General features: G+C 58.3%; 5 protein-coding genes across 5 annotated transcripts; 2 read left to right on the forward strand and 3 right to left on the reverse strand.

Annotated features, from left to right (window-relative positions):
* Positions 1 to 107: 107 nt before the first annotated feature.
* On the reverse strand, positions 108 to 787 carry SCHCODRAFT_02620988 (ubiquitin). The gene is made up of 5 exons (XM_003037733.2): positions 662 to 787; positions 591 to 608; positions 495 to 524; positions 356 to 438; positions 108 to 296 (listed from the first exon to the last, which is right to left on the reverse strand). Exons 1-5 carry the CDS (start codon positions 677 to 679, stop codon positions 212 to 214), a joined length of 234 nt encoding a protein of 77 aa, XP_003037779.1. The 5' UTR covers positions 680 to 787; the 3' UTR covers positions 108 to 211.
* Positions 788 to 877: 90 nt separating this feature from the next.
* SCHCODRAFT_02620990 (urease) lies at positions 878 to 4,306 on the reverse strand. Its single transcript, XM_003037734.2, has 8 exons — positions 3,864 to 4,306; positions 3,593 to 3,816; positions 3,292 to 3,535; positions 2,850 to 3,245; positions 2,654 to 2,797; positions 1,899 to 2,597; positions 1,551 to 1,846; positions 878 to 1,500 (listed from the first exon to the last, which is right to left on the reverse strand). The coding sequence occupies exons 1-8, from the start codon at positions 3,906 to 3,908 to the stop codon at positions 1,029 to 1,031; spliced, it is 2,520 nt and encodes an 839-aa protein (XP_003037780.1). The 5' UTR covers positions 3,909 to 4,306; the 3' UTR covers positions 878 to 1,028.
* A 554-nt stretch (positions 4,307 to 4,860) lies between these two features.
* SCHCODRAFT_01194601 (uncharacterized protein) lies at positions 4,861 to 8,915 on the forward strand (the record flags this gene model as incomplete). Its single annotated transcript, XM_003036362.2, has 9 exons — positions 4,861 to 4,986; positions 5,131 to 6,355; positions 6,404 to 6,840; positions 6,894 to 6,986; positions 7,036 to 7,331; positions 7,383 to 7,827; positions 7,880 to 8,075; positions 8,127 to 8,458; positions 8,511 to 8,915. 9 exons carry the CDS (start codon positions 4,861 to 4,863, stop codon positions 8,913 to 8,915), a joined length of 3,555 nt encoding a protein of 1,184 aa, XP_003036408.2.
* An 898-nt stretch (positions 8,916 to 9,813) lies between these two features.
* On the reverse strand, positions 9,814 to 10,388 carry SCHCODRAFT_01065207 (uncharacterized protein; the record flags this gene model as incomplete). Its single annotated transcript, XM_050340961.1, has 3 exons — positions 9,814 to 10,132; positions 10,182 to 10,291; positions 10,338 to 10,388. Coding segments are annotated over 3 exons (480 nt in total), but the record flags the coding sequence as incomplete, so codon positions are not given.
* A 315-nt stretch (positions 10,389 to 10,703) lies between these two features.
* Positions 10,704 to 13,770, forward strand: SCHCODRAFT_02621004 (amine oxidase catalytic domain-containing protein). The gene is made up of 9 exons (XM_003036363.2): positions 10,704 to 11,410; positions 11,463 to 11,666; positions 11,737 to 12,082; positions 12,136 to 12,421; positions 12,475 to 12,485; positions 12,533 to 12,658; positions 12,712 to 13,019; positions 13,082 to 13,297; positions 13,348 to 13,770. Exons 1-9 carry the CDS (start codon positions 10,736 to 10,738, stop codon positions 13,672 to 13,674), a joined length of 2,499 nt encoding a protein of 832 aa, XP_003036409.1. The 5' UTR covers positions 10,704 to 10,735; the 3' UTR covers positions 13,675 to 13,770.
* The last annotated feature ends 144 nt before the right edge of the window (positions 13,771 to 13,914 follow it).

Consider the following 13,914-nt stretch of genomic DNA (forward strand, 5'->3'; position numbering starts at 1 on the left):
GCCCTTTGCTGACTACAATCCAGGTTGGACTCCAGTATGCTTGAGATATGGGAGCCATAGACCGCAAGGGTCTTTCCTTGTGTCCAAGGACAACGCAAGGACCAGGTTTGCGCGAAGGGAATCAGAGGGTGTATGCAGAGGATAGCAATCTAATAAAACATGGTGGTTACAGGTTATGGATTTCTCGACAGCGATGTGCGACTTCCTCCTCTCACTGCCCACCACGGAGCGCAAGGACAAGATGGAGGACGGATCCCGGGGTGATGCCGAAATCCTTCGCAGTCTTCTCGTCTGGCCTGAGGGTGTGGCGTGGTCAGCACGATCGGGACGTGTGTAGGTGGCGCAGGACACGCACATTTGCCTCCCAGAGAAGATGAGTCGCTGCTGTGGCGGGGGGACACCGGACTGCTCCTCGACCTTCTCCTTGATCCGGGTGATCTGCAAGATCGCAGTGGATGAGCTTTGGTGGCGCGTGCGCGATGTGCGAGACGCACCTTGTCCTCAGGATCAATGTCCAGCTCGATCTGAAGGGGGTTGGGTCATTGTATGAGTTCCCACATTCACTATTCTTCGACTACAGAAGGTCGCACCTCCTTCCCGGTCAACGTCTTCGAGAGTATCGTCAGTAAGCATGTCCACGACGCGAAGGACGAAGGCGCACCTTAACTTTGATCAGCATGATGCTTCGCTAGATATAGCCAGAAATTATCTGGTAGGTGGATAGGTTATTGACGCGCAGAGGAGTCTGGCGCGGCGCTGAAGGTGGACGTGAAAGGCAAGAGGCTCTAGAGTCACGGCGGTCCGGCACCACCGCAGGCGAAGCGCTCGTGAGTCACATCACATGAGGGTGACAGAGGTCACGGTTCGACTTTCGAAATTCCGAGAAAATCATCGGTGTGGCCGATTTTGTACAGTATGGCGGGGCAAAGTACAGAATGGAGTATCACAGGATATACGTAGGGCATAGGGATTGATTGCATGTGTCACGGCAGGAAGATACAATTACATTCCTTGCGTTTTCCATCTGTTCAGAAGAAATTGTATACCCTCGACAGAGGCACAGTCGCTGCAGGCTGAACATCCATCAACACACCATCAGCATGCACGTCATACGTCTCCGGGTCGACTTCAATGTGCGACGTCGCATCGTTGTACTTCATGTCATGTTTACTGATTTTCCTGCAATCCTTCACCGCCTTGTAGCCTTTAGAGAGCCCATACGACTCCATCGCGCCGGAGGAAATGGAAATGTCGGAGACAAAGAACAACGAGTTCAGCGCGGCAGATCCGGGTTTGGCGCCCCACATTGGCCTAGAGTAATACGGCTGCACTGTTGGGATGCAGGCGTTTGCCTCGCCGACCTGCGCATACGCGATGACGCCGGACTTCAGGACCATCTCTGGCTTGGAGCCGAATCTTTCGGGAGACCATAGGACGAGGTCCGCCAGTAGCCCGACCGCGACGCTTCCGACGATATGGCTGATTCCATGTGTGATTGCACTGAATGGATGTGTGTAAATAATCGCCTCCGACGCAACTTCATTACTCACGGATTGATCGTATACTTGCTCACGAAGCGCTTGACTCGTCCATTATCCTTCGTCCTGTCATCCCCCAGGGACGTGAGAGGCCCCCGGAGGTCCTTCATCTTGCTGGCCGTTCGCCACGTCCGGCTGATCACCTCGCCCACGCGACCCATGGCCTGTGAGTCGGACGTAATGATAGATATGGCGCCTTGGTCGTGCAGCACGTCTTCTGCGGCCATTGTCTCTCCACGGATCCTAGATTCGGCGAGCGCGATGTCCTCGTGGACATCTCGATCGAGGTTGTGCGCGACCATGATCATCTGCAAGGCAATCAGTCAAGAGAAAAAACAAAAGTAATGTTGATACACTCACGTCGAAGGCCTCGTCGAGAGCGTTCCGCGTGTACGGCCTTGTCGGATTGGTCGAAGAGGGAAGTACGTTTGAGTATTGGCAAACACGTATGATGTCTGGCGCATGCCCTCCGCCCGCGCCCTCGCTATGGTACGCATGTATCGTGCGCCCACCGAAGGCATCGATAGTGTTGTCCACGAACCCGCTCTCGTTGAGCGTATCCGTGTGAACATTCACCTGCACATCATACTTATCCGCCACATTCAGCGCATTCCCGATCACCGCTGGCGTCGCACCCCAGTCCTCGTGCACCTTCAGCCCCGCCGCGCCCGCGCGAACGATATCTTCGAGCGCCTGCGGCCCAGCATCGCTCCCCTTGCCCGTGAACGCGAAGTTCATCGGCAGCCCATCCGTCGCAGCGAACATCTGGCGCATGTAAAACGGGCTCGAGGTACACGTCGTGGCAATTGAGCCCGCGGCCGGCCCTGTGCCGCCGCCGAGCATCGTCGTCGTGCCCGCCGCGAGCGCCTCTTCGACTTGCTGAGGGCAGATGTAGTGCACATGCGTGTCGATGGCGCCGGCGGTGACGATGAGCTTCTCGCCGGCGATGACTTCGGTGGAGGAGCCGATAATGAGGGTAGGATCGACGCCGTCCATGATGTCTGGGTTTCCCGCCTTGCCTATGCCGTGGATGAGGCCGTCTTTGACGCCGATATCCGCCTGGGAAGGAGAAATTTATCTGGTGCTGGACAATGACTAGGAAGTCCACAACTCACCTTGTATATCCCAGACCAGTCAATGATCAAGGCGTTGGTGATGACAAGGTCCAGCGAATCCTTCGCTGCTCGGTTCGAGGCTTGACCCATCCCCTCGCGGACTGACTTTCCGCCACCGAACTTAACTTCGTCTCCGTACTTAGTCTGCCCTCCGCATCAGCCATTGCCGGAGATCTCTTCGCAAATTAGCGCTCACCATGTCGTGCTCAACTTCGATCCATAGCGACGTATCCCCAAGCCTCACCCTGTCGCCCGTCGTGGGACCAAACATAGCGACATACTTCTCTCGACTAACTGTCGTGTCGACCCATATATCCGGCGCGTTTGGCTCGGGCGTATGGCTGAACTTGCGTAGCAAGAGTCCTTTCATGATGCGATCGAGACGACTGGGGTCGACTACGCCTGTCGCGAGCTTGTTCCCGCCTGTGATGATGCGATGGCCAGCGATGGCACAAAGCGTGACTGTCCTGGGGTCCCCCGGCTCAAAACGAACGGTAGTGCCGGAAGCAATGTCGAGGCGCATGCCGTAGGCTTGGGCGCGGTCGAAGTTGAGCTTGGAGTTCGTCTCGATGAAATGGTAGTGAGAGCCAACCTGGTATCTATTGAGGCAATGCTCTCAAGCTATGTACAGAGCGCACCTGAATCGGCCTGTCACCATCATTGGCGACACGCAGTTGAATCCTGCGACGACCTTGATTGATCGCGATCTTGCACTCCTTTTTCGCGATGACCGCGCCCGGCAGGTTCTCTGGGAGGTAGTCTGCGGGAAGACTGACGGGAAACACATTGGTGGGAGGGATAGGAAGAAAGGTTCCGTAAAGAGCAGCCGCTATATCTCCCCATTCCGTCGAAATGGGGTCATAGACCGTCACCAAAAAGACACTGCTAGGGCGTTAACGTCCATGATCACGACTCGTCCGGCGCGCAAGGCAGGCTTACCCGTCTTCCAGTGTCCCCTCCACCTGTACCACACGCAACAGCGCCGCCACGCTAGGCAGTACGTGACGTCTCCCCAGCAAAGTCTTCCCGTACTGCGATAGCATCGGCACCGAGGTGTTCCCATCTCGGATGCGCTCTTGCAGCTGAGATGCGATGAGCGCGACGGCCTCGCTCTGATTGAGCTTCAGGCCGCGAGCGAGGCGTTGCTGGGCGAGAAAACCGGCCTATCGACGAGGTCAGTCTAGGGACAGTGCATGGCGTACAATCTGACCTGATGGACCAACAGCTTTTCCTGCTCTCGAGGATTGAGATGCATGATGCTCAGAGAGGTTGAACTGACGCTTCAAGGGCGCTCGTAGAAAATTGAGCGAGGAGCCTCTTGGCCGTCGAGAGCAGGCGTATAATCCAGTATTATAATGTCAACACGGTCACCAGATAGCATCGTGAGATAGCATCGTGCAACTGGATGTCACATCTGAGCGCAAGGTATATGAAGACAGAGTTCAAGTGGCCTGAGATCGGTCGAAGAACAGTGTACCGGGTCACTTGTCGACGCGCCATCGCCGCGAGCTCGTTTGCCTGAAAGATATCTGACTTCAGTGCTCTATAGGAATTTAGCAGGTCTTGAGGCTTCTGCTCGCCTAGAACAACTAATGACTCTGCAAGCCCAGATTGCAACATCGTTTGCCAGGCAAGCTCACCTCATGTCGGTTGTATGTGAGCGATGCAGCTGTCGAGTCGCATGGTTACATCAAAAGGTAAGAAATTCAATAATCATTGAAAGGAGGGTCTCCCAAGCCATGTGAAGGAGGAATAGACGCGGCATATCATGGTGGTCAAGTTCAACCTGAAACTGGCAAGTATGATTTGCGGCCGATGCCGACGACTCGGGAATTGCCGGCTATCGTGCAATACCGGTTTGCCATATATCTCATTGTCATTTACAGTGCTCTGAAGCAGGCTGCCTGGCGTTCTACGGGCCCTCGCGGTGAAGGAGCACAGTAAGGAAGCGAGGGGAATCGGAAATCTCACCCAGCGCAGGTTCGAACTGCCGGCCTCCTGGGCCGTGTGCACGCGGGAAAATCTGAATTTGTTGCGTGAATGGTGCGCTCATTGTTCTTGACTTCGACGTCGACTGGCCGACACCAAGCAGCGTGCGCTCGGCGCGTCTCAGGCCGTGACGATACCAGGGATATACCACAAACTTGCCCTGCTCCATAATTCCTTCATCTCACCCGCATCGGACCCAGTCGCGTTCGTACCTGACCATGTCGGAGTACGTGTACGCGCTGCACGACTTCATCCCCGAGAACGACGATGAGATCGACTTCAAGGCGGGGGAGCGGATAGAGGTCGTGGAGAAGGACGACTTGTACGGAGATGGCTGGTGGAAGGTGAGTCTCCCGCTCGGATGATCGTATCACCTCCGCGGTCTGAGACCTCTATGCGCCTCGAACCGACCCTCTTTCACTGCCCTTGAACCCTGCCTTTATCTCACCATGTCGCTATCTGGACGATTCTCATTCCTCAACTACCAGGGCCGCAATCTCGCTGGGAAGGTTGGACTATTCCCCCAGACGTACACCGCCCCAGCTCCGGCTGCCGCAAACAGCAGCAGTTACGAAGACGCCCAGTCAACCCCTACGAAGGCCACATCGCAATCCACCAACGGAGATACCCCTAGCGCCCCTGAAGTTCCCTCATCTCCACCCCCGTTTCAACTCCAGCTCAACGGCCTCGACACCGTATCGGAGGTTGGAAGCACCGACGGCGTCATGAAAGAAACCATGACAGATGTCCAGAAGGCACTCGAGCAGCTCGGCGCGCGCCGCGACGGCGATGGACGCAGCTTCAGCTTTGCCAGCACGCACGACGATCGCGACACCGAGACGGACACGGATTACGACATGAGCGATGTCGACACTCAGGACGGCGAGAACTGGCACAAGGGCGCGCGCCGCAAACTCGCTGAGAAGGCAAGACGCGCAGTCGAAGAGGCGGAGAAACTCGAGCAGATGATGGGCACCTACAACGGCACACGGCTGGTCGCGCCTCCTATTGACGTGGAGATGAGCGACGAGAGCGATGACGAGCACGATGAACGGTTGGATCACGACCGCGATTACACGTCTCACTCGTATCAGCGCGACCACCCTTATATTCCGGAAGAGAGCGAGGAGGACGAAGAGCCTATGGTCAAGAAGGACGAGCCTGCCGAGGTCCACGCCTTGACCACGGACGAGCACGACGAGGTTCCACCAACAGCGACCGCCTCCCGATTCGGTGTGCGTAGTCGCTCGCCATCACACTCACCTCCGCCTGTTCCCCCGCCCGTTGCCGAGGCTACCGAAGAGAAGCCGGCGGAGCCCGTCTCGCCGCGATTCATTGCGACGCCCTTGTCGCCGACTTCACAAATCACCCCCACACCTTCGACCGGCGCCCTGCCTTTCCCCGAACCCAAGGCAGCCACTCCTACGTTCACCAACGGGCTGCCTTCTCCGTCTTCCTCGTCCTTTGGAATCGGACACTCGCGTCAGCTCTCGCAGACCTTGCAGCTATCAGGGCCGCCGTCGAAGCACAGCAGCTTCCAATCTGTACCGTCATCTCCACCTCAGCCTAACACGGCATCGTCTCTCCAGCCGACCCTAGCCGATGACAAGCCTGAGAAGGCGAAGAACAATCCCGCTGAATGGACTGTCGACGAAGTCATTGACTGGCTGCGCAGCAAGGGCTTTGGAGACGATGTCTGCGAGAAGTTTATCGGTGATTAGCTCCCTGTCTAGCCTGCTGCCAGCGCTGACCCTCCCACAGAACAAGAAATCACCGGCGACGTCCTCCTCGAGCTCGATGTCAACCTATTAAAGAGCGAGATCGGCGTCATGGCCTTCGGCAAACGCATGCGCATCGCAAACGCCATCACCGACCTTCGTCGCCCGCCCTCCGTTGTCTACTCCGACCACCCCGAGCCCTCGACGCCCATCTCGCCCGCGCAGCAGCACTCGCGCAGCCAATCGCAGTCGCAGAGCCACCACTCGTACCCAGGGACGGGCGCGGCGTCGTTCGTGTCGAGCCCGGGCCCGAACACGGCGGCGTCGCTGATGTCGCCGACGTTGGCGAATAGCGAGGGGCAGGCGTCGCCGAGGGCGAGGACCTTTGCGGACAGGGATAGCTCGGACAGGAGTGCGAGTGTGGATGATAATGCGATTGGCATGGCGCTGTCACCGGAATCGTTCAACAGGGGCTTTGGGGTGCGTTCTGTCTTGCCAGTCTATCTGTCTATTCGCTTAATTTGTCCTTTCAGCTCTCTCTTTCTCCTAGTGACGGTGCTCTGAACGCGAAGGCCGTCTCCGATATTCAAGAAGAGGCTGAAGAGGACCGTGGGGTGCTCAGCGAGGTATGCAAATCCACGAAGTCATCGACGCCTTTCTCATAGTATCATCCAGAGTGAAGCCGTCCCCGCCAGCGGTAGCAACGTCCGCCGCCGCATCTGGGGCCGCTCACAAGACTCGACGTCCAACTCTGCCAAGGATGGCGCGGTATCCCCGTCGCTTTCTCAAGAGAATGACAGGGACAGCAAGGACAGTCACAGCAAAGAGGAGAAGAAGAAAGAGAAGGACACGCTACGTCACCGCTCGCGCAAGAGCGTAGATGGCAACACTGGCAGAGGTGGTGAACGTCTTAGCATCTTCGGTGGCATGCCTTTGGGTCGCAGCCGCAAGCCACCTCCCAAGTACAATCCGTGCGCACCTCTCTCTCCAGTTGCTCTTCCTTCATACTCACGACACCACAGTGAGGACTCTGACAAGCCTGGATCTTCCTTCACTCTCGGTCGCATGAGCGGCAGGAAGACGTCGAGCGGCCGCCCCTCTACCTCCCAAGGTCTCAGTCATGGCAAAGAGGAGAAGGAGAAGAAGCCAAAGAAGGATAAGGAAGTCAAAGAGAAGTCGAAAGACAAGGACGTGAAGGAGAAGCTCGACACCGATAAGCGCGAGCCTCAGTCGCCTACCCTCCTTCGTAAACGTACATCGTCCACGCCGCATGTGCCGACGGCCCAGGAGAAGGAGAAGATCGCGGCCAATCCACTCAAGCCGGGGCAGAGCATCCTCGAGCAGATTGGCGAGCCGGACCATGCAGGTTGGATGCGGAAGAAGGGCGATCGGTACAACAGCTGGAAGCTGCGCTATTTTGTGCTCAAGGGCCCGCATCTGTACTATCTTCGGAGTAACAGCACTAGTGTGAGTAGAGGGCGAACGAGATGGACCAGGAGGAATACTGACCTCTGTACAGGAAACGAAGATCAAGGGGTATATCAACATCCTGGGGTACAAGGTCACAGTGGACGAGAGTGTGGACCCAGGTCGCTACGGGTTCAGGATAGACCACGACCACGACAAGACGCACTACTTTAGCTCCGAGGAGAAGGCTATCATCCGCGACTGGATGAAGGCCATCATGAAGGCCACCATTGGTCGCGACTACACCAGTACGCCGTTTCTGCTGCTTACGACTACCATGTACTCATCACGATATGCAGAACCCGTCGTCTCCTCTGTCAACATCCCCACCATCCCGCTCATGGTAGCGCAGGCGATGAACCCAGCGCCGCGTCCGCCTTCTCCGACAGCTCGTGAGGCCACGCAGAAGCTCATGCGTCGGGAGAACCCGAACCAGCTCTCCAGTCGTGATGCGCGGGTCCTCATGGGCTTGCCATCGAGCACGGACACGAAGGAGGAGCGTGCACGACTGGAGTCGTTCTTCACAAATGAGACCGTCGACCCCGGGGATGCTATGCAACCGACGGATACGCCCAGGTTGCCACCGCCGCGTCCGTCGCGCGAGATGCGGAGGTTGAGCTCGCAGCCTTCAGTCAGTCGCCGTCTTACCATTGTATAAAGCCCCGCGCTCATCTCCCTTCCAGACACCCCTTGACGATGGCCTCATCGACTGGGCCAATTCCCACCTACCTGCCAACCTCCAAATCCACGACACTGGCGGGCCCCTCCTCACCGGGCTCGGCCTCCTGCGCCTTGCTGAGTCCATCAAGGGCCAGCCCTCCAACCCGCCCGTGCCCGACTCCGCCTTCCCTCGAGACGCCGGCGACGATCGCCTTGACGGGCTCTTCCGCCTCTTCGATTTCCTCCTCGACAACGACGTCAAGATGGGCAGCGTCAGCATCAACGACGTCCGCCAGGGCAAGCGCGACAAGGTCATCCAGATCATCCGCGCGCTCAAGGCCTGGGAGGACAAGCGCCGGGCGCTCGCTCAGAGCATCGGCAAGGGCGCCGTGCAGGCCGGGCACTTCATGGCGCCGACGTTCTCGTAGTTCTCTAGTTCTTCCTCCGGTGGGATTTCTCTTGTGTTTCTGTGGGACCAACAACATCATTTCAATTCCTTCACCTGCCCATATTCAGCCCTATATGCGATACCGCACCACACACTCGTTTGCACTTGACAGCGTTCCAGGTAGTTTACTGTAAGTTAGTATCGCCCCGCACGACGGACACAGCCCTCGGACGCTCGCAGGTCTTCGCCCCTCGTTAGTATCTATCGCTTCGCTGTCACATACTTTGAGCTGTTTGTCTGTAAGTATACATATCTAGGATTTTTTCGTCTGAGTGTGCGGTGTAGAGAGTAACGAATACTTGGGTGTCAATTCGCATTTTTCAGCAGTTTGTCCGAGCGTGTTGGTTGGGTTTGGCAAGGTGGATTGGGCCTCGCACGCAACAGACAAGAAGGTAAGTAAGTACAGTGTTCTGAATGGACCTGGGGACTGAATGACGTCGCCGCGCCTAGTCGTAGCGTGGTCCGCGCCTTCGAGGGGGAGGTGAGCGCGAACGCGGCGAGCGTGATCTCCTGCCTCCCCTCCCACCGCGATTACCCCACCCTCCGTCACCACGATGTGGCGGCGAGTCGCGTCGTGGTGGTGGCATGCGCCTATCGCGGTCGCGGTCTGCGTCGCGATCAATACCACCTCTCCCCCTTCCTCCTCCGCGCGGGCCGCTTGACGGGTTCGACTCGCCTCGCCAGTGTCCGCCTCCGCGACCTGGCGCGCCCGTGGCACCTAGCGGTGCTCCCCAGCCCGCGTCTCCGGGGCCGCCACCTCGCCCAGCACCAGCGCCGGCGCCGTTTTTCCACCCTCCTCTCTCCGCCGCAGCTGCAGGCGCCGCGCTCCCCTTGATGCTCAGCTCTGTGCCCAAATTGACGCGGCTCGGGAAGAGCACGGCGACGAGAAGGTAGTCCCCGGGCACGAAGCGCAGCTCGTCGAGGGTGCGCTCCGCTTTCTCTGGGTTCTCTGCAGGTACGCGCGGCGTGTCGTCGTCCTCGAGCAGGCGCGGGGCGGTGGTGCCGAGGGTGCCGGGCTCGCCGAGGATGTCGCGCGAGTAGACCATGCCGAGGTCCTTCTGGGAGAAGCGGCCCTTCGTGCTCGAGTCGGCGTAGACTGTACGGAAGCTGAAGCGCGCGAGAGGATGGCGGTATTCGGGGACATGGGGTGCGGTGTTGCGCAATGTGGAGACTACTTCACGGAGGGTCGCGTCTTTCCTAGATAAAATATTAGTAGAGGGAGGGGGAAGAGGGGCAGACCACGCACCAGGTAAAGAGCTGCTGCTCATCAGTTGTAGGGAGCGTTCCATCCTCGAAAAGGGCGATGCGGTGGAAGCCGCCGATCTTCACGAATGTCCGTACGAGAAACGGCACTGTCTAATGCTCGTTAGCTTCGGACAGACCAATTCAGATATCCCCTGACCTTTTCGCGGTCGACAATGGGCGCGCCGGCAGGTGTGGTGTCAACGTCCATGATGGCGAGGAACAAGGGACGCGTATAATTTGGTCGTTATTCGGACAAACAAATGAACCTGGTCTTAACCGTTTCCCTCGTCGTCGCTCTCGACCACAAACCTCGCTCATAGCCCTCGTCCGGATTGCCGAAATGCTATCAGTAGTCTGCGTATACACCGAAGCCTTATCGCCAGGCCGTCGGGGAGGGCAAGCAACATGAGCACTGAGTCACCAACCCACGGGCAGCTTATCGGTCTTATCACCCCCCTGCTCCCTCTCTAGTGACTCCTGCGGATTCGAGGCGGTATAAAGCTTTCGTGTTTATAAGCAAAGGTCGCGCGCGACTTTGGTTGGCTTTCTGACGCCATGACGGCCCCGTCTTACGCCTACGAGCCTCTGAAGCAGGAGGACGCGTCGGCTTCGCAGCCTGCACCCTCCAAGGCGCGTCGCCGCCTCGGGGCCTTTGCAGCGCTCTTTCTTGGCACGATCGCACTATCAGCTCTCGTGTTCCGACCTGCGGGGAAGCTCGAGGACCTCATCTTGCACGACGCAAGCGATGATCTACTTCCCCTTGCGCAATGCGCAGCCCCCTCCGTGTCTTCTGCGAAGCCCCCCGCGCCGATCAATCCTTGGGCGTCTCTGACGGTTGAGGAGACATCTAGCATTCAAAGATGGCTCGAGGCGCCCGAGCGCGGCCTCAACCTCACGCGCGCGCACGGCTCCTCCATGTCCGACAATGTGATCTTTCTCATCGAGCGCCACTACCCCTCCAAGGCCGATGCGCTAGCCTACCTTGACGATCCTGTCCCTGCAAAGGAGCCTGTGAAGTATGCACGGGTCTCGATCCACCATGGCACCATCCCCGCCGTCAAGATTTACCTCCTTGGTCCCCTTCCCATCGGCGAAGAGACGTCGATGCGGGAGCTGACGGAGATCTACCATCGCCCGGACGTACCATTCAATGCTCGCGGGTACTTGACTGGGAACGAGCTGCCTGAGCTGCTGGGCCGCATCACCCCTCCTCTTGCGGATGCGATGCTGGTGCGCAACCTCCAATCCAATATCTACATCTTTCATGCTAACGAGCGTATAGGAACTCTTCAATGGTACCGCAAATGGGTCGCCGAACGACACTCTCGTCGCATCTGGTAGTGGTCCATTCAGCTTTGACGGCGAGTTCCGTCGCATGTGGATCTCATGGCGCCGCAACGCTGCCGGCCCCTGGCTTCACCCGATCGGGTTCTGGCAGTACGTCGACATGTCCGGCACCGACCCCGAGCAGTGGAAGATCCTGAAGGTACGTACATCATCTTTCCCCCACTTTCACCCTTTTCCTCACTCACGCCCCCCACCCCACCCCTCCCCAGGTTGTCTACAACAAGCAAGTCTTCGACTCCGTCACCGACTTCAACGAGGCCCTCCGCAACGGCACCCTCGTCCGCGCCCACCACGACTCCTCCGCCGACGTCTCCTGGGCGACGCGCAAGCCCACCGGCGCCGTGCGCGACCTCGAGCATCTGCCCGGCCCGCGCTCCGTGTCCTTCGCTGGCCTGCGCTTCCGCGTCGACGAGCGGACGCAGTACGTGACGTGGATGGGCTGGAGCATGTACCTCGGCTTCGACCGCGATATGGGGCTCAATTTCTGGGATATCAGGATCAAGGGCGAGCGCATCATCTACGAGCTGTCCCCGCAGGAGGCGATTGCGCAGTATTGTGAGCTTCCCTTGTAGTTTTTTACTCGTCGTCGGGCTTACGCCTCCGCTCAGCCGGCAACGACCCCCTCCAGGCCAGCACGGCCTGGCTCGACCGCCACTTTGGCATGGGCCGTTCCGTCCGCGACATGCTACCCGGCTACGACTGTCCTCATGAGGCTGTCTATCTGCCTGCGACCACGCACTCGGGTGTCGGCAGCGTCCACGTCCCGCGCGCAATCTGCATCTTCGAGCAGGACTCGGGCAAGCCGATCACGCGGCACACGGGCTATGCGGAGGGCGAGTTCGGCGCGGTGAAGGGGTACACGCTGACCATCCGGAGTATCAGCACGGTTGGGAAGTAAGTGGTTTGTTCGTGGGCTAAAAGGATTGGTACTAACGGTGGATTGATAGCTACGACTATCGTAAGTGGTGAAGCTGTGCGATGAGACGCAATGTTAACGCTGTGCAGTGTTCGACTACGTCTTCCACCTGGACGGCACTATGGAGGTCAGGCTTTCCGCTTCCGGCTACCTCCAGGGCGGCTACTGGGAGCCGACGCAGAACGGCTACGGCGGGCGCATTCGTGACACGAGCAGTATGCCTCCTTCCTTCTCTTGACGCTATCATCCCGCTCACCTTGCTCATCAGTGGGCAACCTCCACGACCACGTCATCAACTACAAGGTCGACTTCGACATCGCCGGCCTCGAGAACACCGCCATGAACACGACCGTCAGCCAGGAGGTCCGCTACGAGCCCTGGTTCAGTGACGACTGGGGCGCGGACCACACGCAGGGCGTCATCACCAAGACGCCCATCAAGAACGAGGATGAGGCGCTCCTGAAGTGGCCGAATAACTTTCAGGGCGGGTTCTCGGTGGTGAACATGGAGAAGAAGAACCGGTGGGACGTGCCGAGGGGGTATGCGGTGCACCCGGGGCTCTCGCCGATTCATAACGTGCGTGCTATTGGGATAGCTGGTCCGAGGAAGGGGGAAGCTGACGGTGGGCAAATCTACAGAGCGTCGTCGGCTCGCGCCGCATGCTGAACAACGCGAACTGGGCGCGGTACAACATGGCGTTCTCGAAGCGCAAGGAGACGGAGCCGTCGTCGAGCAGCGCGTGGAACATGAACCTGCCGGGCGCGCCCATGGTCGACTTTCACAAGTTCTTCGACGGGGAGAACATCGAGCAGGAGGATATCGTGGCATGGATCAACGTCGGGATGCACCATTTGGTATGTTGCTCGCGCATCCTGCATCCATTCGTCCTGACCTTTCTCCCCAGCCTCAAGCAGAGGACTCCCCGAACACGAAGACGAACGTGGCGACCACCGGCTTCATCCTCACCCCGCTCAACTACTTCGACTCCGACATCTCGATGGACATGTCCAACGCGATCGTCCTCACCGCGCCCGCCAACCCCGGCGACCCCTTCGCCTTCGACGACTACGGCGTCGACCTGGGCTACACCTGCGTGCCCGCCGCACCGGCGCCCTTCGAATACAAGCTGGGCACGACGTATGACTGGGAGGGGCGTGCGGTGCCGTATGATAGCATCGAGGAGTTTAGGAAGGATGCGGAGGGTTACCATCGGATTAAGGTCGAGCTGTAGATAGTGTAAAGGGGATCTTGTTTGTGGCAAGGGTGGAATGTACATATGTACGATAGACGTTGACTTAAGTGGATGGAATAGACATGTTTTCTTGTATATTCGCGAAATGTCCGCACTGAACGTGCTATGCAGACTACTCATACAAGCGTCCTGCCGAGCGAAAGTGTTGGCTTGAGAGAATCAAATGCCTATTGTTCCTAATTGGGTAGGTGATATATCCGGGCGCTGCGCTGGGTGCTG

This window comes from Schizophyllum commune (genome assembly GCF_000143185.2).
Source record: "Schizophyllum commune H4-8 unplaced genomic scaffold SCHCOscaffold_5, whole genome shotgun sequence".
Taxonomy (NCBI): Eukaryota; Fungi; Basidiomycota; class Agaricomycetes; order Agaricales; family Schizophyllaceae; genus Schizophyllum; species Schizophyllum commune.